At 27.5% G+C, this 25,084-nt stretch overlaps 1 protein-coding gene across 1 annotated transcript in view; it reads right to left on the bottom strand.

Moving 5' to 3' along the window:
* Positions 1-535: 535 nt before the first annotated feature.
* The window catches only part of LOC122719469 (trehalase-like), a 37,977-nt gene continuing 13,428 nt past the window's right edge, over positions 536-25,084 (bottom strand). The window contains exons 2-10 of the mRNA XM_043945292.1: positions 17,289-17,405; positions 15,794-16,095; positions 15,061-15,239; positions 11,210-11,391; positions 9,690-9,936; positions 8,904-9,141; positions 6,457-6,656; positions 1,340-1,507; positions 536-664 (exon numbers count right to left, since the gene is read on the bottom strand). Of these exons, the coding sequence (XP_043801227.1) occupies positions 1,343-1,507; positions 6,457-6,656; positions 8,904-9,141; positions 9,690-9,936; positions 11,210-11,391; positions 15,061-15,239; positions 15,794-16,095; positions 17,289-17,405 (1,630 nt within the window). The 3' untranslated portion in view covers positions 536-664; positions 1,340-1,342. The remainder of the gene's footprint in view (positions 665-1,339; positions 1,508-6,456; positions 6,657-8,903; positions 9,142-9,689; positions 9,937-11,209; positions 11,392-15,060; positions 15,240-15,793; positions 16,096-17,288; positions 17,406-25,084) is intronic.

Raw genomic sequence — 25,084 nt, forward strand, 5'->3', positions numbered from 1 at the left:
TAATCTACTTATTATAACAAGTAATATTAAATTAAAATAAAATACTGATGAAGTTGCACACGCAATTATTATACCTTTTTGCGTCCATGTCTTGTACACTCGTTTGTATTCGATTAAAAAGATATTGATTGACATTCATAATTCTTCCAAATTTATATCTCAATGCATAATTTTGATTATTATGAAAAATAATATTCATATGATTTTACATGAAAATTCATTTGATGATTTAAAAAAAAAAAGATTCATAATTATTTTAATAAATTATTAACAAATAAACTTTATAATGCATTCAAGTATTAAAAAAACTGAAAATAAATAAGATATTTAATAATTAATATTAATTATTTTTTCCTTTTCCGATGTATATCAATATAAATAGCTGTTAAAAATGTTTACTTGAAATTTCTTTTTCTTATATTTGCTTTAAGATAAAAGCATATCTATTTTTAACGCATTTCTAATTATTCATTTAGAATTATTTCGCTTCGAAAACGATAGAAGAAGATTTTCCTCTACAATTTTCAAACTTTTGATAAATTTTGCTGAAAATATACATAGACTTGCATCGAACAAACGGTGGGTTTTATAAAACGCGCTGCCCTGTATTTCCGTGTGGACTAGAATCGTTGGAAAATACACGTTGCATTATCACCAATGAAACCTGAAACAAAATTTAATCTAAATTTGCACATACAATTAAATAAATAATTTCCAGATATTCATAAATTGATATTTAACAATTTAAAAAAAAGGCATAATTGATGATTAAAAACAATAAAACTACATAATATTTTAAAATTAAAATTAAAATATTTGTAAAATAAAAATTACAAACTTTGAATTCTATATAAATATCTTAATGACTCCAAATTTAATTTTTTAATTTACTTCATAATATAAAATATATCTACATTTGTTAACATTTTGCAATCATATATTCCCTTTGTCATATTTTAAAAATTAAAATATTTGAAAAGAAAATATTATAGAATTTTCATTAATAACATTTTTCTTATATTTACACTATATCTTCTATAAAAAGTATGATTCAAATGATCAAAGATTACTTATCTATCTAAACATTTGTCACAATAAATCATATCTCCCCTCTATCACAATTTGAAAATTAAAATATTTAACAAATGTATCTAATTGTATCTAATTTAAAAATTACACACAAAATTTCTTCTCCAATATCTGAACTATATTCACTGCAAAAAAAACATGGTAAACATCAAAGATATATTATCCAAATAATACTTCCATCTATCACACACAAATTACACATAAATTAAATCTCCCCTCACCAGGTGAATCCATAGATTGATCATCTCACCTGCTACTGTTCAACCTCGGTTAAGTCGTCCTCGTATCCAACTTCCCTCACCTTGATGCTCGAGAAGGTGTTGAGGAACTCCAAGACTACCCCGTTAGTCCATCCGAACCCTGTCTGCACGTTGTATTCCCCTCCACCACCGCCTTGGCCGGGCACGATCGAATCGTACTGCAATTAAAACGCTAATTACACCAAGTAATCACGCGTTCTTGTTTCTCAAAGGATGGCTGCACATCCCCTTCCGGTAATTAAGTCATGCAGCTCCTCCTTGTTAACTTTCGACTGAGAGCTGTCTTAAACTTTCGACAAATTTTAAGTTCTAAAAATGAAAGTGGACGAGTTTTAAAATGAATTTTGAATTCTCTGCATTTCAATCACCGAAACTGGAAGGAAATAAAGGTATTGTGTATCATTTTGGTTGTTTAATGAGAGAAATTATTTTATTCCTTTTTCTAAATTTTAATCTTTTAAATAAAAGAGTGATAAATTTGGATTAATTTTTTTTTTTTGATTTTATTCGTTTAATTAGATAAGGTAAAAATTTTGACGCGATATGATGAGTATGTCGAGGAATTTTGAAGCATTTTTTTTATTGTAAATTTTAAGTGTGAAGAATCGAAAATATGACATGCAAAAAATCTTGTAAAAAAGAAATACAAGAATATACAAGAAAGAATGATGATGGATAAAATAATTTTCGATATCAATTATTAACAATGAGAAACGATAATTTTGAATTATATTATATTTGAAATAAAGCATTAAGAAAAATTCAGGTGATCGAAATGTATTCAAAGATACATATAATAATAAAATTCTTATATAAATAATATTACGAGATATTAAAGTTTATTTATTAAAAATAACTTACCATCGTTAATTTTCTATATTAAATAATTTCTCTTGATTTTATATTTAATATTCAACACATACTTTATGAAATATCAATCGAATAAGTGTAAACCAGATTCATTAATTTAGCAAAATTTTAAAATTTGACAGGTTCTGACGAGATTTGGGAAACAAAAAGTATCTGTCGATTTACGAGTAATATTAATTTATACTCGTTACACGGCAAATATTTAACAAAACTGAAAGTAAAGAATCGAGATGAAAATTAATAAATCATGTTTTGAAAGGAAGAAAGAGGATTTTGGAATAAAGCTTTGAAACAAAGCCTCGCGATGAACAGAAATCTCGTTTCAGTTGTTCATTCGAAGGTTGTTAAAAATATATTATTTAAAAATATGTCAACTCGACGCTATTTGCATTTTCTTTACCTTTATCCTGCTGTTTTAAGGGTAAATGAATGCATTTAATTAAAGAGTAGAGTCGTTTTCAGAACCAGGGCCAAGTTAAATTAAGATGCAAATCTACTTTCTTAAGAATTTTACGAGAAACACTTGATTATAATCGTTGAATGAATATGATAATTGTTTAAGAGCGTGTTAATTATTTCTTGTCTCATTAAGTTAAATTAGTTTCTAAGTAAACCCTCTTGTCTTTTGAAGAAAATTTCAAAATTCTTAAGTTAATAACGTTTAACAAACTTTCTTAATTTGATTCAATTTAGATTTGTTTCGAAGAGATCTGTCTGACTTTTAAATGCCCATATTTTCTTCTTCTTTGATTAAATTTTTTTAAATTTCTAAAAATTTCTAAAAAATAATTTAGATTTGCCCCAAATCTGTAATTTTACATTATATTTTCTAAACATCTTTTTTTGACAAATTACTCGTTTGCTCTTTCCTTTCAATCAATTTTCTCTTCGATCAAGTTGGTATTACAAATTAATGATATCATATCGTTTAATTAGATTGACGACCATTTATCCCTATATTCCTAAATTTAATTAAGAATTATCGTCATTGATAGCACAGATGCAATTACGGAATAGCCTCTTAAATCTTCTTTACCGTTCCTTATGTATCTATAAGGAAGACCACATGAACGTGATTTCGACTCGAGGGAAAACTTTCTAATTAAGATTTAAGTTATTACATATTATTATGCTGTACGAAATTATTTTATCGGAATATTTCGTTTCAATTAGAAAATTTTTTATCCTATAATATTGATAATACTTTCAAACTATTATTACTTTTTTCTTAGAAATCTTAATTAAATTAATTAATCCTTTGACAATTTAAATTTTTGAATTTAATAAAAATTCCAATAATATTTTACTTTTACCAAACTTTTTAACTTTTTAATTTTTTTTAAAATGTCTCACATTATAATAATCTGTTTTACTTTTTCAACTTAATAAAATTTTCAATAAAAACTTTCTATAAACATTTAATAATATATAAAATAATAAATGATTTCTCTGTCTTATATTAAAAAAAAAAACTATTTTACAAATTATCAAAATTTGTAATCACAAGCAAATAAAAATATCTACTCTTTCTTGAAAAATTCAATATTTCCACGTTAAATTCTAATTTCCTATAATAACATATATCCACATTATATATTATCATATATATATATATATATATATCATATTTGGATCGAACGATAGTTATATCGATTGACAAAAATCTCGATAAACGAAATATTCCTCATTTCTATTCTACCAACGACAAAGAATATACCGATTTTTTCTTTTAACGATTGCGATGAATATTTTTTTTAATTATCGTTGATTTCAATCGACACGTTTTTCATTGTAAACCGTTTATACATCTCAATTTCTCGAATAATTATTTTCCTTTCCTTCCATTTCGACCGTTCTGTTTCATAACGTCGTTTAACAATTATGTTAACATATCTGTAAAGCAGATAAATTTTCTTTTTTTTTTAAATTAACATTCGTTACAAATTTTGAGCGATAATTTAATTTTGTTAATTCGTTTCAGTAATTTCCAGAGTGGAGATTCGCGATCGAAGGAATATATTCCACATCGGATGGTTTATATATATATATTTAAGCGGAGAATTATCTATGGAATGCTGAAACGAGGTTCGGAATCAATATTGAATTCCTTTCAGCTCGATATTAATCTTTGGATCTGTTTACATCTATGTCCTTTAATAAGTATTATTAGAATAAATAAAATAGATATTGGAAAAACTTTGTAGGTAAATTGATCTGAATTTTAATTTATTGAAAAATCATCAATAAGTAAAATTAGAAAGTTTGTGAATAATGAAAATCTTTCTAATCGAATTCGTATTCCTTAAAAATTTGAGAATTGAAGAATTGAAAGTATCATTTATGAGTAAATTATCACATTTTAAAGAAGATTTCAACAGAAAATGATAAAGATAATCTAAAATTAATCGTTTATATTCAAAAACATTTGATAATACTTGTACAAATATTGTTATTAATACTTTGTACGAAATAGACTCCTATATTTCTAAAAAACTGGCCATTAAACACTGAGAAAAAAATATACTTTTTGTCACGATAAAATTAACAATAAAAAAAAAACGAAATATTTTTCAGAAATTTCATCAAAAACTGGCAATTAAAAGTCAGAAAAATATTTTTATAAAAAGAATAAAAGGAATACCAAAAATTGATACAAATGTTATTTACAACATCCACCACTATATTTCTTCATACCACCAACAGCGACAATTTTCAATTTGTTCGAACATGGAACATTTAAATCAATAAATTTACCCTTTGAGAGAAATTTCTGAAATATACTCTTCCAAGCTTAGTTTGTCTTGTCCAAGACTGGAGGGGGGAAAAAAAGAGAGAGAGATAGAGAAGAAAAAAAAGGAAAATGCGTGGCAAAAAAAACGTAAGGATATTTTTCATCAGTAAGCTGCCCGTTGCGAACAAGTTTCATAAATTTTCCTTCGCGTCACGATATCGTGGTCGAAATGAGGTATGAAAGGAAAGTTCATGGTTCTCTATGATGTTTTCTTCCTTCGTTCATCGAGCATCTTTCTTGTGCGATCGTGAAATATAAAAATGAACGACGAAGGGAAAAAAAGAGAGAGAAGAAAAAAAAAGAGAGAGAAGAAAAAAAAAAGGAGAGAGAAAAAAAGAAGAAGGGAAAGGATCGAATGGTTCTGACTATGTGAAAATTCATAGACAGTTGAAAAATGATGAGCAGTGATTCATTCTATCCATGTATTCGAACCCTTTGATGAAAAAGGAATATTTTAATGTGAATTTATTTATTTGTTCGGCAACCCCTGTTGCCTTTTTCGGGAATGAACATATGAAGACTCATTTAGAAGAGTAAAAAATATGGTTTTAATGATATTTGACCGATTATGTTTGAAGTATTCTGATGATTTTAATATCAATAATGGAAAATAGATAAATTCATTGGCATTTTATTGATGAAGATATAGCATATTTATATGTGGAGAATTTTCAAATTCTAAAATAAATTTTTTACAGCAAATATCGTATACTTTGCATACTAGCTATTATAGTTTTTTTTATTTTTGGAATTATGATTAATGAAAAAATAAATCAATTTTGGAATAATTAAAACTTTTAGATCATTTTCAATATAATAAAAATTTATGCCATATAATTTATGGAATGAAAAGACTATTAAGCTAAGTGTGAAATTTTTATCTTTGATACAAAAGATATTGGATTATTTTATTTTCATATCTTTATTTCAGATATTATATAAAAGAAAGTTTCAATTAAATTACTTTTAACAGAAGTATCTTTTTTAATATTTCGACCTTTTAAGAAACTTTCATCTTATTGTTTGAAGTACTATCATCTTTTTCTTCCTTCTAACTTTTAAGAGACCAAGATTTAAAATTGAGACAAAATGATTCCAGAGTTAATAAAATTGATGAAATTGATATTCTGATAAAAGAGAAAGAAAAGAAAGATTTGTAAGAATATTAATTTTTTTCATTAAAAATTCCATTGGAAGTTCAGATAGTTAAAATATTGTCTATTTCATTTTCTTTTCTTTCTTGATTGGCAAGCTATTCAATAGTTTTTTTTTTCAAAAAATATATCAATTTTCACTGAAAATTTAATAATATAAAATATAAAATATTACCTATTTAACTTCTCTATTTCTCTTGATCAATCATTTATCACTATGATATTTTTAATAAAATCTTTCCAATAATTTTTAATTATCTTTATCATTTTTCGATATCCCTTTTCAGCTTACCTTCTCAAACATTTGCCCGGTTTCCTTATAACCAGCGTAATTAGCAGAAAGCCATCTAAACGCCAGTTCATGGGCGAAATCCATTGCTTCCCTAGCCCCAGTCCAGTAGAGGCCCATTACAATAAACGATTGTAACGGTGGCCACGCGTTTGGAAAATCCCATTGTTCCCCCGTATGATTTAGCGATGTGGGTGTACCTCCTGCGGGGAAGAAATGAAAACGAATTCGATTAAACGAGTTTCCTTTTATCTTCATTACAACTCATTTTCTTACAATATGTAACTGGATGTAATTACTTTAATTAAATAGATCCTCCCTCCTCTTATACTCACTATAATCTCAAATATGAATTTCTAGTAATGAAATCAAAAAAAAAAAAAAAAAAAAAAAAAANAAAAAAAAAAAAAAAAAATAGATTTTTAAAATAGATAAATAAAAATTTTTATTCCCTGATTTTCCAAATAAAATTTCCTTATTTGGAAATACTTAAATAAAGAAATAGTATTTCAAATAAATCTTTTAGATTCACTGGATTTTGGACTCACTTATTTATTTTACAAATATATGCAAAATTTAATCCTATTATTACATTCTACACAAAAAAGAAATCTAGAAACTAAATACGTTGTTCTATTTTCTTCACACGATAAAAATGTATTCAAACTTATATCATATTAAACTTCTCTCATTTTAAATCTACGAAATTGCAAAAAAAAAAAAAAAAAAAAAGTAAATAAAGTTAAAATTGTTTTAAGTTTCACAGAATCTTCAATCTTAAATCTCTTAAAATTAAAACTGAACTTTGACCGACCAATGCTGCAGAACTAGTTACGCGATTCCAATAAAACTTTATCACGAGAAAGTAGATATCATCTGCTTTAAAATCGTTTTTGTTTCAAGCCGATACGATTCACGGTTCCTGAGATAAAGTCGTTTAAAGCGAACCACAATTTCGTGTGTTTCGTTGTTTCCATCTCGCTCGCATTCTCGACGCATCCTCGGATCTCTCACTTCCGCATACACGACATTGACCTATCACACTCGCGCCACTTGTGACTAGCGATGGAACTAAACAAATCATAAATAGATTCGAAAATTTAACAAACAAAATTCGAATCTTTTAAGAAATATCTCTTAGAAAAATAGAAACTTAGAAAAATAAATACTTTCAAATAAATTCTGAATCTAAATGTAACAAATTCGAATTATCTACGAGTATTTTCAAAATTGAAAAAACTATTTCAAAATAGAATCGAATATAGGTCGAATAAATTCGATATGTATGTTACTAAAGATTTATCCATTTATTTTCTTTATTATCTTTGAATTTCGTAATTCTCATACAATTTAAGAAATAATTACACGTGTCTCATAAAATATTTAATTATTATCTTTTAGAAATGATTCTTTTGCATTGAATTTAATTGTGGATTTATAAGTTACACGCTGAACTTAATCCCATCGCTATCTGAATGATCAGTGACAGACGAGTCACCATCCTTTTTTATCACCACCACAAACCTACATATGTACACTTTCAAAGAAAAAATGTGGGTCACGCCGGTATTCCGCGAATTAGGCTACCATTCAGCGTACTCTTTAAATGGCCAACGCTTTAAAGCTTTAAACCTTTGTATCTTGGTAACCAATTGAGATATGGACGTGAAACAAAAAGCGGTTTTAAGGCTGGCTTTTAGTTTTTTTTTGCTAGCTTTCGAAACGATTTTTGAGTAAAATTTTGTAATCCTTGAATGTGTTTCGAGGATGAAAGTTTCGAGATGGTATCCGATGTATGTTGGATAATGAATGCGTGATAGATTAACCGCGTGGAATGCTTAATCATGGTGGCTTTAGTTGTTTATGTGATATATGATGAGTGAGGTAAACGACAAATGAATTATTGATTTGATATGGAAGATATGGAGTACAATGTGAGTAGAGAGAGAAAGAGAGAGAATTTTGTAATTTATCAGATGTATGTCCTTTGTTTAATATTATTATATTAATTTTATATCATATTAATTTTATATCATATCATTTTTATGAACTTTTAAAAATGTGTTATTAATAAATATTCTAATATTCTATTATATTTATTATATTATTAAGGAATAATATAATTTTTATTCGAAAAAGAAGATAAAAAATTAAATATCAATATTAATATCGAATATTGTATTCTATGAATGATAAATGTCATCTTTTCTCGTAACCAAAGGTATAAAAAGATGTAGAATTTATTTCTTATCATTCCAATTCCATTCGATTTCATCCTTATAGAAATGACTTTTGACCACGAAAAGCCTTTTCAAAAGCATCTTTTGAATGTGAGAAATCAGAAGAAATTTATTATTTTTCACGTATATAAAATTAAAATAAGAGTTTGAAATTAAAAGTTAAGAAAAAAAAAAAGAAAGAATTATTATTATTACAAAACAAAAACTTACCAAAGAAGTTGTCGATATTCTGCGATTTGAGATATCTCAGAGTAGCTGCGCCATAATCACGTTGACCACGATTGTAACTTTTAGTGTAAAGTGGCGTAAGATTCGAAGGGTAGAACATATGCCTAGGCCTTTGGTTCTTCAGATCGTAATCCAGCCATATTCCATCCGCTTCGTTCCACAGAACATTGTCGATGGCCGTTTGAAGCTGTGATGCTATCTTTTGATAATACTGAGATTTCTAGAAAAATTATATTTATAACAATTGATATGGTATGAAATATAAAAATTTCAATATCAAAAATATATTTTATTTTGCAATATTAATCAAAAATTTAATATGAGATAATATTAAAATGACAGAGAAATTTTACTAATTTACTATTTAGAAAAGTTTCATAATAATTACTCTTATTTAACATTTCACTTTTCCTTATTCCAAAATTTATCCTTTATCTGCATATCTCAAAAGCTAATATAATCCATCAAATAAAACATATATTTAAAAATATATTCAAAATATTGAAAAACAAATACATGAATCAAGATACATGATAAATCACGATACTCGTCCCCAAATGTGCAAGGCGATTAAATTTTTACATTAATCAATCAACAAAAGAATCAGTTTCAGCTCTACGAAACAAGTTAATCTTAAATGAATAATCGACATCCATTGATCAACTTTTAAATTCTACTGATATATATACCGAAAGTCACTGTGTGTAGCACAATTTATCGGATGAATTTTAACGCGGTATGTTTGTCAACGAATGTTTCACAGCTTACCGCATTGTTCCCGAGCAGAGTGTGAAATTCGCCGAGGAGCCGGGCATTTTGTTGCAGAATCGCATTAAGGTCGACAGGTATTATGTATTGCGTGGAGATATTGTATAAACTGAGCGTACTGCTATTGTTGTTTCGTATGAACCACCTGTTGGAAAAGTCCCAGCCACTTTCGGCGCCCGCCTTTATATTATTGTAAAAGAAATCCCGTGATTTTTCGGGCATCCGCTCTGCCATGAGATAATCCTCTCTGATATTATAAAAAAGAGAAAAAAGCATTTATGTATGTATTAGTTATGGGATTGATATTGGATAAGGAGAGTATTGGAATATTTATATTTGTTAGGATAGGGAAGGATTGAAGAAATTGAATGATTGTAGAATTAAGAGATCATTGGAAATTCTGAAATTCCAAAATTTAAGGATTGAAAAATTGTGATTCTAAGTTCAGAGATTCTAAAGAAATGTTAGAATTTCTCAGAATTGTAAGATTAAAAAATTGTAGTAAGATTGGGAAATTCATAAAGTATTTTGAAATTTCGTTAAGAAATAAAGAGATCCAAAAATTAAGAAAAAAGGGAGAAATATTGAAATTTTAATTGGAGGGTTGAAAATTTTTTAAATTCTAAAGCTGAGAAATATAAGAATCCTAAAATTTAAGAATTTCAGAGATCTCTGGATCCTAAGAGCTCAAAATTCTTAGAATCCTTAGAATGTCTAACTTTGGTATCTATAAAGATTCTAAACTCGTTAAATATTCATATTAAAATTAACTATAAAGCTATCATGTATCTTCATTAATACATATCTAAAAGACAAACTAAACTATCAAAGTTGATTAAGTAAGGAGAGCAGTTTGAAATTTCCTGTCTTCATGAAATCAATGCTAATCTGAACGAGATTACCGTTTTCACGTATACACGAAACACAAACAAATTTGACAAACTTCAAATGAATTCGAAATTTATATGAAAAGCCTAAATTTAATGACAGTTCATGGGATACATTAATATTTGCATTCGATTATACTTCAAGGAGGTGTAGACCAGAGAACATTTGAATATTATCATTGCAAGACATAAATTTGTCGTTACAAATTGTTAGATCTTGCTATGAGCGTACGTGCCTGGAATACAATCTAGTTTATCATTGTGCAAATTCAAAAGTCAATTTATTATTATACTTCACTAAATATAAAAAGGAATAACAAATACAATCTATTGATTTACAGAATATTATTTGTCATTCTTATATAATTTTATAAATCCTTTTTATATTTAGAATAAAATATAAAAAGATTAATTAAACATTGAAAGAGTTGCAAGTTATTTGAATATTAGAAATATTATTAGAATATTATTAGAATATTAGAAAGGGATCATAATTTAAAAAACATTAGAAAACAATGGTCTAATATAATTAAAGGATTAAAAAAATTTTAAATTAAATTTCTTCAGTTTTAATGTTAATAAAAATTCGTATAAACATTTATAGTCTATTATATCAAGTTTATTCATTATTACCTGTAACTTTCTGGTCGAGGACTGGTACTATTAACCACGTAGTGCGCCATTTTGTATATTTTTCCATCCTTCTCAACATCGATCATCTTCTCTCGTTGCCAGAAAGAAAATTCAGTTTCCAAAGTGGATATAATCGAACGTAAATAATCGTAATCCCGAGTGAACTCCAAATATCTTGAAACCTGTTAAACAGAAAATATTATTATTAGTAGAACATAACAAACTATTATATATTTCTCATGTAGAGATATACAATTCTTTTGGATTATATTCATAAGTATGAAACAGCAGTGATAAAAAATGATAAATGATATTATTTCATGTACACTGTTTTCTTGTTTCATTTGTTTATATAAATAATAATACTTTTATTTATTCGTTCAAGGATTAATGGAATTAATGGAATTAATTAATAAATATAAATAGGTCAAAGCTTCATTAAAAAGATTCAGTGGAATAATGATAAGTACATTTTTCCATTACAAAATATAAGAGCAAATGGATATATAATGTGTTATCTTCATTAATCCATTATCATTAAGCTACATTCTAGAGTTATTTATTTAATTATTTATTTTAATTTGAATATATATTTTAATATTTTCGTGATATGAATCGATAAATATCCAGATATTTTCACAGAAAATTTAATGGTGCATTTATTAAATGAACATATGTGATATGATACAAAATATTCAAAATATAAATATCTCGATATCAAAATTTTTATAAAATCCTCTCAACCATCTCTCCTCGAATATAAGAAAATTTATTCGATCATAAATTTTTGTTTTTTATCAAATTCTTTGATCAAATAAACCTCTCTCTAATATTCGATGGAAATATTTGATATTTACAAACGATATTCATATATGTATTCAAACTTCCGTGATATTCTCTTGTTCAAAACTTGGCTATCTTCTGAAATAAACAAGCGCAGCAGCAATTCGACTATCCTTACCGAAAACACATTAGAGAGGGTTGGGGTGGTATGGAGGGTAAGCGCACCCTTCTATCGGACTTTTCAAGTGCTGTATTACGGAACAAAAGTTTCGAAATGCGCATCGTGAACGTATATATTCCTTGCCTCCCGATTTACATTTATGGAACAATATTTTCCATCTTAAAAAAAAAAAGATTATCACTTGAACTTATTGAACTCGGCCCATTAATCCGTTAAGTGGAAAAGAAAACTTGATACATTATGTAAGTATGATAATCGATAAGTACGTAGTACAGATTAATTTTCAATTGCTGAAGAATAATAAAATATTTGCTTGCAAAATAAATAATAATTTCACGTGAGAATTATATATGTGGTGGCATAAGTCACGTTATTTTAAGCAATTTATATGTAGAAATGAATATTTAAGAAAAGTTTGGAAATATTTAAAAATATTTAAGAATTCGTATTTTTCTATATTCTTTATTACTGGATTTAATTTGTTTATTACAACAATGTGAAATTATAACACAGTTCTACTTTATTTGGACTTATGATTCTTAGTTTTGTAATTTTATTTATTTTATTCAGTACTGGAGAAACGAGAAGAATATATGGAATTTTTATGGAAAATTTCGAAAGAATATTTAAATCTCGATTGATTCGAAGAAAAGAAAATCAAAGTATAAAGAAAGTTGAAGAAGAATGGATTTTTTGAAATATTATTTGAAGAATGGCTCGAGATTGCTCTTTGCTTTGTCAAAGAACTGGCTAAAAGTACTATGAGAATCTTTCCACCAACGTGCTGGTGGAAATATATTTTCTTCTCGTGAGGGCAAAGAGTTTGCACGGCTACGATTTTCGTATTTTTCCTTGGTTTTCCAGATTTATTCGAGCCAGTGCACCTGCAGTGATTCTAAATTCCTTGACTTATACACTTCAACTTACCAACCTTATTTCCTTTTTCTTTCTCCTTCATTTTGATGAAAAATTTTTCGTTCATTTAATGGAAATTACAAAACCTATTCAACTTATTTATTTTTTCATAAATACAAATCAATTCTCTACTAAATCTTATTCCAATATGAAATCTTTTCTTAAATTATTATAATGTAAAGATAACTTTTTATTTTGACTAAAATTCAGAAAATATTTAAAAAAATCAAAACACTTTATAACTCAGAACACAGCATTTTGAAAATCTTTCCTTTTTGTAAAATTACTCAACATTCCATATTTTCATAATTCTTTTTTACTTTATTATTTCCTTGTTATTCATTTCTTACAATCACTATTAAAAATGATTTTTACTTCCTTCAAATTATTCCAACATTTCAATCTAATTAAAAACACCTCCATTAAAATAATTCAACCCATAATTCAAGCATTCAAATCACCTCAAGAATTCCATAAATTTTATTTCCAATTCTCTCCTATATCCGCAAAGAGTTTAATTACACGAATATCATCTTGAGTGAATCTCCTCTAAAAAAAAAAAAAAAAAGAAGAAAAAGAAGAAGAAAAAAAAAAGTAAAAGAAAAAAGCATCGATTCCATTATGACAAAATCGTTTCAACTTTTCGTCGAATTTTCTTGCCAAAACCAACCGCGTTTCAACCACGTTCACGACAGTTCATATCGATTTCGGTCTTAAATTGCGAACTATTTTCCGACTATTGAATTTCCCCAACTCCAATTGCGTGGAAATCTTTCCAGCGCCGGACCCATCGCCTTTCCCTGAGAAAGGAAAATGCGAGAACTTTTGTTGACTCGTTGAAAGCTCGAAGGAGAAGTTAAAATTCCTTGCTCCACCGCTCCATTGTCTTTACCAACGAGGAGAATTCGAATTGGATATCGTGGAAATTTAGGTGGACAAGCAATTATCCAGCTGTCGAGTCGACTTGGAACTCGATGGAATGTATATATCGATGGAGAATGGAGAATGGAGAATGGAGAGATAGGGCAATATAATTGTAATTGCTATTAACACGATTATTATTGAAGAGATTCGAATTGGATAGTGAAATCTATCTCGTGATTCTTATTTATTGATAATTAATAAAATTTAGAAATTAATGTGAAATTAATAATTGGTAATTAAAAGTATCAGTGATGATACTTTAATTTGGCATTGTTGTTTTTGAAGATTGTATGATTGTTCGATTAATGGGTACAAGAGATTATTATGAATTGTCTAAAATGTATATAATTATTTGATAAAAGATTGGAAATGGAATTATTTGTATAGTAATCTTCTTCAGAGAATGGTTAGTAATTACAGTTTCATAAGTAAAAGTAATAGAAGATTTTCAGAGAGAGTTGTAAACAAGGGAAACAAATTTTCCAGAAGAATGAGCTCTATGGATAGCTTGAACGTTTTCAACAAGTTCAATTAAATTTTATGTGTTTCCTTTCCGTCTAGTAATTACGTGAGAAATTCACTTCCTTGGATTGATTATTCCTTTTTTTTTTTATGTTGTTTTTTTATGTCTTTAAAATGAATAAAATGGACAATTTGAATAAGGAAATTAATATATTCTATATTATGTAATTACTATGTATACAAAAAAGTTCTTTAATTATTTTTATCTTTTAATGAAATAATTTGATAGATATTATAACTATCAATTTGTAATGTAATATACAATTATGTTTCTGTCTGAATAAAAATGAATATCAATTTTGCCAACAATTATGCAAACAAAAGCTTTGTTTGCATAATCAATTTGACTTATTTGATTTATTAGTTCTAATATCGAAACGTTTAATAATTAACTAATATTTATAATTTAAATAATATTTAAATTTTTCTAAATAACACATTTTAATAATGTGAAAATACTCTTTTGCATTTATCGTAGAAAGGAAGATAAACGAGTTTAAAGACAATATAAGAAAAAATAACGTACCATGAGATGTAATAGAGGTGGCTGGCTCCTCATAAGATAATAAATTCTGCCACCATTGGGTATGAAACCATATTTCTTCACCATGTATAAGAAATTGTCTATCATCCCTCTGGCAGTTTGATACATGTCCGATAACAGCAGACCTTCAATCACCCAGTAACTGTCCCAGTAATAAAATTCTGTATAAAAAAAATATATACATATATTATTATTAAATATCTTTTAGTGTTATAAGTATCATATCGAATGAAATTTTGAACAAAATTTAATAACTTGATCAATCCACACATTAAACATAGTCAACTTTTTTTGTCAAGCTATATTTCTATATTTCTTGTTTTAGATATATCTTCACAGATTTTTATCGAAAAATTTATTAATTCCAATTGTTTATAAAACAAAGAATATTTCGAAATTATTTAGAGAAACAATTCTTTTCTCAAGATAAGAAATATTCTCAAAACACATAAATACATCAAATATTCTAAAAAATTTCAAAATTTTCTTTCTAATAATACCTACAATTTACAATATAATAATACAATCTACAATTTATTCATATTTGTTGTAAAATTTACTAGTAAAAATAATTTCTATCAATAAAAATTGAAATACCACACTAGACATTCTAAATTTAAACTTAGATTTAGATTCATATTTTCAATAATATATCAAACTTTATAAAATTTACTGAATTAAATTCTATAAACGTCAAAATATAAAATTAATTTACCTTTAAACCGACCACCAGGAATGATGAATCCATTGTTCACGTATATCAAACTATGCCTCTCAGGATACTCGGCCACCTCTGGATTGATCTTCCTCGCCAATTCCTTCCAAATTTCGTTCAGATGTTTCGCCCACTCGCGATACTTGGCCTCGTTGATTCGTTTCAAGATCGAAGGGCTCTCCGTCCAATCTGGCAGCGTCCAGTTCACGAGCTCGTTCGACGAGGCGAAATTTTCATTAACATATCTCACCAGCTGACTTTTACTCGGTTTGTTCCCCGTTTCATTCATCAAACTGTAGAAGCTGGATACAATCAATCATCCGGTTAATCAATCATCCATCACGAAACGTTGTAATGATTAGCGGTCAGTCGAACGGACCCGTATTAACGAGATAAATAAGATGTGTGTGTGTACTACGTGAATGATGAATGATAGTAAAAAAAAAAAAAAAAATATTACAAAATGAAAAAATAAAGAAATATTTTATATTTATTCATTTCGTGTGATTCGAAATAAGATCAAGAATTATATTTTAAAAGTTCAGTATTTAATTTAAATTGTAAATTGTATTAAAAAGGAAAATTAAAAATGTATGGAGAATGTAAAATTTATATAGGAATAATGGCTTGTTAATTTATTTATAAATGTTTCTTCAAAAAGTCTCAAGATTCAAGTGACTTTTATATTTTTGATTTCTATTTTATTTCGAGTCATGGAATGGAATTTCTGAATACATTGTTGAAGAAAATCAAAATATAAGAAAGAAATAATAAATTATATGATTCGATGCAGATATCATTAAACAATTATACATAATCTATCAATATGCCATCTTCAATACATAAAAGATCAATTCCTTTGCCCATTAACGCTAAACTTGAACGAGCTTTACGCTCTATTCTCGAATTCGCTTTGCAATCCCTATAAAACGAGAGAAAATTCACCCTATTTTGTTCGAGCCAGTTAACTACTCTTTCTCGTACCCCTCTGTACGTAACAATCGCCGAAACAATGCTCGCTTTGTACCACTAGTGAAAATCGAACAGGTCCTCACGAAAAAAGCGAAACAATTTAAAAAAAAAAAAAAAAGTTCTGTGATCATAGATGTAATTAAAGTGAATAAATGGCTTTTTCTCTTTTATTTATTTCTTTCCTTTTTAATTCACGGTATTCTCTACAATATTCTGTAAATACGTGTGTGTCAAAATTTTTTAATCTTATCATTTTCAATTTTATAATGTAAAACATAAATTTCGAATTATGATATTTTTTTTTAAATTCGATTCTCGAAGATAAAAATCAAGATACGCTAAATGGATTCTAAGATATTACAGAGAATCACATTTTATTCTATTGATTGTTAATTTATCAAAAAAATATATATATATTTTTTTATTAAAAGATTTGATAAGATTTACAAAATTAATTATTTTACAAAATTTATATATAAAAAGGAAAATTGACACACACGTTAGAAAAAAATCAATCACTTACTTGGAAAGAGTTATTTCGGGGTCGTTTATCTGATGAAGATCGACGAACGTCTTGCTGTCTGGGAAGATTTCAGCCAGCTGTATCGTCTTCAGCAGCTCCCCCGTGCAATAGATCTCGCTGAAAAAATAAAACAATTAAACTTAGTTAATTGTTTTAAAAATTGAAAAATCGAACTCATTTATCCCGGAAGAGGGGGAGGATGGAAAGCTCGAATATTTCAGGTGGAAGTTTTTGTTTTTCATAAGAATTACAGATAGAAATGTCATCATCCTGGATGGTGGATACGAATCAATAATCCGTGCACGGTCATTTCCTGAGCCGATTATCCTTTGATCCGATTCGTATATGAAAGCTCGTTTGACGAGGAATAAATAGAATAAAAGTCTATTATAAAATCTTTAACCATTTTGCTCTCCATTGTATCTGAGTATTGTTATGGTTAATTACTCTTTTTAATGTAATTAATGCATTGTTCGTACGACGTATCATGCATGCAAGATTCGAATGGGAAGAAAATTGTAGAATTTGTACAATGGCAAAATGTGACGTACAAAGGAAAAAATAAAATATCGAGTAAACGTTACGATATTTGAAAAATAAAGTGAAAAATCTTTATTCGAGTCAAATCATTCTTCAAATAATGTTTATAAAAATTTATTCTTCTCTTAAATAATGTGCAAGTTACAAATTGCATTTCTAAAAATTAAAAATATTAAAAGAATTAATTATATTAATTTTGTGTAATAATTGTGGGATATGAGATATTATTTGAAATTAACCTATGAAATGTGATCTTTTATATTTTTTCTTCAAATATTAAATTATTATTCTATAAAACTTTTACCTTAATTCAAAGTTTGAAATATCAAATAACTAATACAATTTGAATATTATTTTATCAACTATCTTATAATATAGCAAATTGTGTATTATAATTAATTATAAATTTTCAATATTAAATTCGATTAATAAGATTCGTATCGATAACTTAATAAAAATGCAAAGAATTTTGTCTGAAACATTAAACACTTATTTAAGATTAAAATATTTAAAATTTAACTTAACCTAAGAATAAAAACTAGAAAAAATTATTCAAAAATAGATATAATAGAAAGATAGAAAAAATTTTTCAAAAATAGAATACACACTAGAAAAAAAAAAATGAAATGGAAGAATGACAAAATTAAAAGTCGAACGAAAATTATTAACTCGCATCACGTATCTCACGAGATCATCTCTACATCGATTTCTATTCCGATAAAGATTACCCGACAATCGCCATCAACGTCCATTTCTACACATATATTTCACCACGAGCAGTTGTCACGACGATAAAGATAGCCGAACGCAAATCCACGAAAAAATGACATCACGATAAGGGGGAAATTTAACGCCGATGCGGATTTGGCACAAAGCTGACAGCAGTTAAGTAAACCGAGCCGAAACAACGCCTACTGTTCCACGTGTCCGCCAAACGAAAAGGAATTACCGTGGTGCCAAAATCGATCGAGTGAAAAACAGCTGCCAGTGTTCTTGATCCCTGAACCGAAATTTGTACTCTCGTCATTGTTACTCTTTTTTTGACATTTGAAAATATCTGTGATTACATGTGATTGAAAGGAAATAAAAATAAAAAGTTATTTAGATATTTCGAAATTAGTTTCCAAAAAAATCAGATGTTTCGATAATCATATTTTAGAGAAAATTTTAGGGAAAATATTTTGATAATAATTGCGTAATTGTAAAAGGAAAGTAGGAATATTTTTTTTTTCTTATATTAATCTTTAGTTTAACTAAAAATCAGGTCAGAAATCTTTTTATCTCGTGCTTTCTTGTCGTGTGCACTGTTTAGAGTATAAAATTCTCAGGAATTGTGTATATGAAAAACATCGTTATCTGTTTGAACAGAATCATTGAATCACATAAGACTAAACGTAGGTTTTATTAATTTTCAATGAGTAAAGATCTGTGTTGTTATTCTACAAATATTCTTCAAGAATTAAATTTAAAAATGAAGTATATGTATAGAAATTAATACAATTTATGTATTAAATAACTACTGTAAAATATAAAATTAAATGAATGTAATAGACTTTGAAATAAATAAATAAATTTTTAATAATGACATTTATAAAAATAAATTTAAATTTAATATAATACATAACATAAAATATAATACATAAAAATTTAGATAGAATATAATAAAATGTTTAAATATTTGTTAAGATGATAATTTACAAAACAAGAGTTAAACAATTAAATTTAAATTTCTTTCATAAAATCAATATTATTTTAAATAAATAAAAAACAAAAGAGAGATTCTTTTTATTTTAGAAATCTCAAAAAAATGAGTTCCCTGACGTTATCGTTTCTCGTTAGAGAAAGAGAATAAAGGACCAAATGTCTTCCACCTCTTTCTTATTACTTTTTTTTTTCGTTTCCTCTAGTCTTCTATGCATTCTTATCCTCCATCCTCAACAGGAGGTAAGGATGATATCGTAACTATGATCATCGCACCCTAGATTTCATACTTACCATTGTGAATAAAAACAGAAAAAAAAAAAAAAAATGAAAAAGAAAGAAAAGAGTAAAAAATCGTTATCGTTCCGCAATTGTCGACCTTTGTCGCTCTGTCATTCATTCTCTCTTCCTCCTGAACATATCAATGTTTTATCTTGGTTTTTAGAAAGGTATTTAAAGAAAAGTTTTGATTGGTGGAATCTCAATTCAATGGCTTTCAAAAATTTTATGGATGGCCTACAATTTTGTTCACACTTCGATAGTTATGCTTGCACATTGAAATAAATGTGACATAAATGCATAAAATGAAAGAAATTTGTTAGAACAGAAGATTTTCTCTCAAATCAGTATTCTTTTTGACTATTAGAATTGGATGAAAGAATTATTTTTATTGTTAATTAAAAATAATTGAAGAATTTAAATCCCTTTCTTAGAGACATTCCCTTCTTTATTATAACATATTTGAGTCTTTAAAAACTCAAATTCATTAAAAAATAAATAAATAAATAAATAAATTGAGAAAAAATAAATAAATAACACTAATCTATCGAAAACAATTTAAATTTTCTTATTGCACAATTACTTGGAAAATTTTTAATACCAATAATACCGATAAAATGACAAAATTATTTGAACAGGATCAAACCCTTCGAGAAATAAATTCTAAGAAAAAATATTATGGAATGTAGAAACCATAGAATCGAGGGAAAAAAATATAGGAATATGGAGGACACTCGAAGAAAGTCGACGATCAAATAAATCACGAACTGTCCTCCATTTCGAGGTGGTTGCCTCTCCATAGAGGGAACCACTTCTTCAATCGTTTTTATCGAAGGGGGATATTTCGAGTAAAGCAAATCGTTTCACTCGGGCCATGAATTTTTTTTACAAGCTACCTGCTTCTTTTGCCATCGTTTTATCGTTCGATTGATGTTATCTTCGTCAAACTTGCACGAGAACATGTCCAAGTAAAAGAAGTATACACAGGATCGAAATACTACTATAAAAATTCTTATACATCTTTCACGACGTCGAAATGTATATTTCTATACATGGAATAAAAATTTATGAAGTAGATTTAGTAAATTTAGAACACGGATATCAATATTTTATTTCAGCTCTTTCCAAATATCGAAAATAAATTATAAGATGGATATTATTACTCGAGAGACTTTTATAGTTTCTTATTATTAATTTTTCCAAATTTTTCATCCCCTGTTTTAAGGATTGATATTACTATTTAAATGCTTTTTGTATTTTTCTAAGCAGCTATTTAATTTTTTGGCGCAAAATTTTATGAATCCATTAACTATCTCAATTAAATCTTTTGATATTTCTTTTCTCAAAAAAGTCTAATGTTCAATCGATCCCATTTCTTTTTACTTAACAATTAAATTTTTATATTTCACATTCACTTTTGTCTATGTACAATCTATAACAAAGTGATCACGTAACGCGAAAATCAAGAACATCAAATGTAAAATCATCATTACAAAGTCTCACCACTGTATTATTATTCCTCTTCCTTTTTTTTTTCTATTTTCCTCGCTGAATAATATTTCCAAAGCTCCCCCAACTTGATTAAGGCCATTTCGTGGAATCGACATTACGATACTCGAAGATGGAAAGGGACCCCCCTCTTTTGAAAAAGATTTCTCAGGGGTTCGTTCAATCGGCCTAATCAACACTCCTCCTTCTTTCACGTTATTTTATCTAGATCTGAGGGATGTAATTCGGGATAAATTACATCCCCCCTCGAATGAGAGCCTTTGGAAACGAAGTATTCGTAGTACGAAATCACACGAAATGACACATGGAAACAAATTAACGAAGATTAGGAGATCCAATGATGAGATACAGTATTTTTTGGACCATGTAAGAAAACAAGTTATCAAAAGAAGATTGGTAATTATTATGTATATTATTATTAAATGAAAAGAAAGATTTTCATAATTTTTTAATTTATATTTTAAGAAATTGATTGGAGACGAGTTTTTTTCTCCTGACTTCGTGAATTTTTATTTACTCGAAATTATTCATAAATGTATTATATATTTCAAATTAACAATCGATATTCATAAAACATCCTTATGAAACAACGATTCGAGACAAGAAGAATCAACTACAATATGGAAATATGCAGATTTCTCAACGAGCACGAGTTTGATTCCTCTCGAACTGATTTCATTCAGTCTCAAGCGAATTAAGGATTCACGGTTGCTCTCTCACAATCAGTTAATTCTGTTTTCCCTTGTAACTCGAGTTGCACAGGATTCACCATATACTCGCGAATAAATCATTGTATCTGAGAGATTTCATAGAGAATTTCTCTCTTTCTAAGAGAGTTCACTTTTAATGGAACGGGTAGTGCACCACTGTAATTGGTCTAACTTTGAAAATGTAAATTTTCCATTGTAAACTGGTTAATTAACTTCACCAAAGGGTGACGATAAGCCAGAAAGAGAGAGAGACAGAGAGAGAGATTCACGTGTACGTGTATATACTTGGAGATAATTCCAAAGTACGTTTGCTCGATCCATAATGATAAGTAGCTATGATGAAAGAGGATTACACATGTGTAATCAATATAATTTTATTATCAGGTTATCGTATATCGATCGATATATTGAAAGAAAGAGCGACACAAGTCGATAAGATAAATGATGGCGAGGAAAGTAAGAATCGAGTATTATTTCTTGGATGGTTGGATATTAATTTATCCTCGAAAAATTTGTTGTAAGAAATAATTTCTCGAAAAGATGTTCTGTCTAAATTTGAAAAAAAAAAAGTGTATAAAGAAATACATTAATATTCAAAAGATTTGGAATTTATGCCCATCTTTTATGAAACTTTTTTTACGTAACAAAAATTTAATACTACATCTTTTATACATATAAAATTTATTTTAATAGATATCTTTTCTAGTTAGAATATTGGAAAATTATTAAATTTTTTCACGAAAGTTTAATAATTCTCCTTTAAACCTAATTTAATTATAAATTATCTTAAGCGAGATTAAGGAAGACAATTTTAATTCGTTTAATTAAATCACATATCCTATTTAATTAAAAAAAAAAAGAAAAAATAAAATGAAGAGTTAAGAAGAAATTTAAAAAAAAAAAATAAAAAAATAAATGGAAAAACTACATTCTTACATATGTACATACGTTACAAAATGAAATGACAATTTTATTTTTCCATAAAAACAGAAATGTCACTATTTATGAATCTCGTATATCATACTCGTTTAAAGACTTCCACCAGCATAAAGATTATTATGCAAAGTGTCGTAAATAATATTACAAAGTAGACCAAGTAACTTTTTTTTTTTTTTTTTTCTCCAAGTATCGCAATGTTTCTTTATACACTTTTACATTTCAACATACATATAAGTGCGATACGAAAATCTATCTACAAGAGAAACGTACACGTTTCAATTGCTTTTAAATAGATAAATAATATGTAAAAGAAACGACGTAACATTAAGAATATTCGAAATCTGGCAACGAAACTGTCAAATAAAATTGAATTATAGATGTTTCCACTTTTAAACGATTAGAATTACTTTTATTGAACATCTTGCACATTCTCACATATCCTTGTAACGATCACAGTCACGAGTATGGGATCATAAAGTGGATTTTTCCACGATCGTGTTACACAAGAGGATTTAAAGGAAGAATATACATATATATCTTGATTTTAAGGGTAAATTATAATTAAAAATATATCATATTGCTAAAAATTCTTTTTATTGTAATTAAATAAGAGCAAAAAATTAATAGCCATATTTCATACCAAAATGGATTAAATTCTAAAATTTTGGATACAAAAATCTACTTAAATCTTGTACAATTCGAAGATATAATATCTTTAAAAAAAATTCGAGAGAGAAAATGAAAATCACAGTTTCCAAAAATTTATGTTTATTCACTTTACACGAAAATCTCATCCTTTAAATCTCGTCCGTTTTTCTTTTACGATTCTCGATTCGTCGACGATTTACGAAACGTCGAACCAATTTCGTTTTTAAAGGCGTCTTTATAAATCCTAAAAAAATCAAGAGGTCCATAAACAATAAATCGGGGAAAAGTATCACGTTCCGGATCATTTTTACGGCGGAGAGCACGACGGATAAGTGGAATTCCAAGCTTCGAATCGAAAGTTTCTTAACGTGGATCGAGGTTTATTTAACGTGCAACTTTAATTGGACCGGTCTTTTCCTAATTTACGAGATACTTAGCGGGATTTGAGGGTGAAACAGGCAAGGTTTATCCGAGTTTTCGTGTTCTCGCCGTCTCGCCAAAGGCGTTCCACGTAATTTACATCCACGGAAGTTACGATATCAGATATCCTGATTTCGATTTCAAGTTTAAAAGGAATTGGCGACCAATTTCGATCGGTTATCTCTTTGTTGATTATCTCTACGTTTCGCGGATAATTTTTGGAAGATGATTTCTTTATTGTTTTAATTCTAACTGCTTGATAATGATAATACAGAATTAAAAAAAAAATTGGTAATTTGTAATTTTCAAAAATTTGTTAAAAGAAATCTCTTCTTTAAAATTTACATTTCGAGCACAGCAACAAAGCAAAGATTTGCCTTTCTAACGATGAATACACGAAAGATAATTAAATTAAAAATGCATAATTAATATTTCAAATACATACAGTCCATTATTTTATTTATATCCCTCTAATGATAAATCTTTTTCCAAAACCCAAAATACTACTTTTGTACCATTAATTTCGCAAATAATTAAATAAACATTTTTATCACAATTCTCAAAATTAAATTAAATTAAATTAAATTAAACGAACAAGTGAAATATTATTCAATTATTAAATCAATTAAATACAATTTACTGGCAACTAATGATATTAACGGATTATATCTAAGGATAATACATACACGTCTAAGGAGCTTGTCGATGGTTATTATCGATTACTCGATCCTTGTGGTGGGAATCTTGTTGGTACACGTGAGCACAGTAAACTCATCGATCGGAATTAAAACTGTAAACTGAAATGGAGCGAGCAAGATAATTAACAAAGATAGTTCGTGTAATTGGAATCATCTGAACTATCCTATTGGCTTGTGAACCAAGTAAATTGTTGTAAGCACGAGGAACAACAGTGTCTTATCTTGTAAGTAAGTATTTGAAAGGAAACCTTGGTTTAAAAGGGGTGAAAAGGATAAAGAAAAAGAGAAATTTGTAGAGGATAGTATTAGTGAGATATTGTTCAATTTTTATTTGTTATATCTTGTCTATTTA

This window comes from Apis laboriosa, unplaced genomic scaffold (assembly GCF_014066325.1).
Source record: "Apis laboriosa isolate Shangri-la unplaced genomic scaffold, ASM1406632v1 scaffold78_cov150, whole genome shotgun sequence".
In the NCBI taxonomy this organism is placed as follows: Eukaryota; Metazoa; Arthropoda; class Insecta; order Hymenoptera; family Apidae; genus Apis; species Apis laboriosa.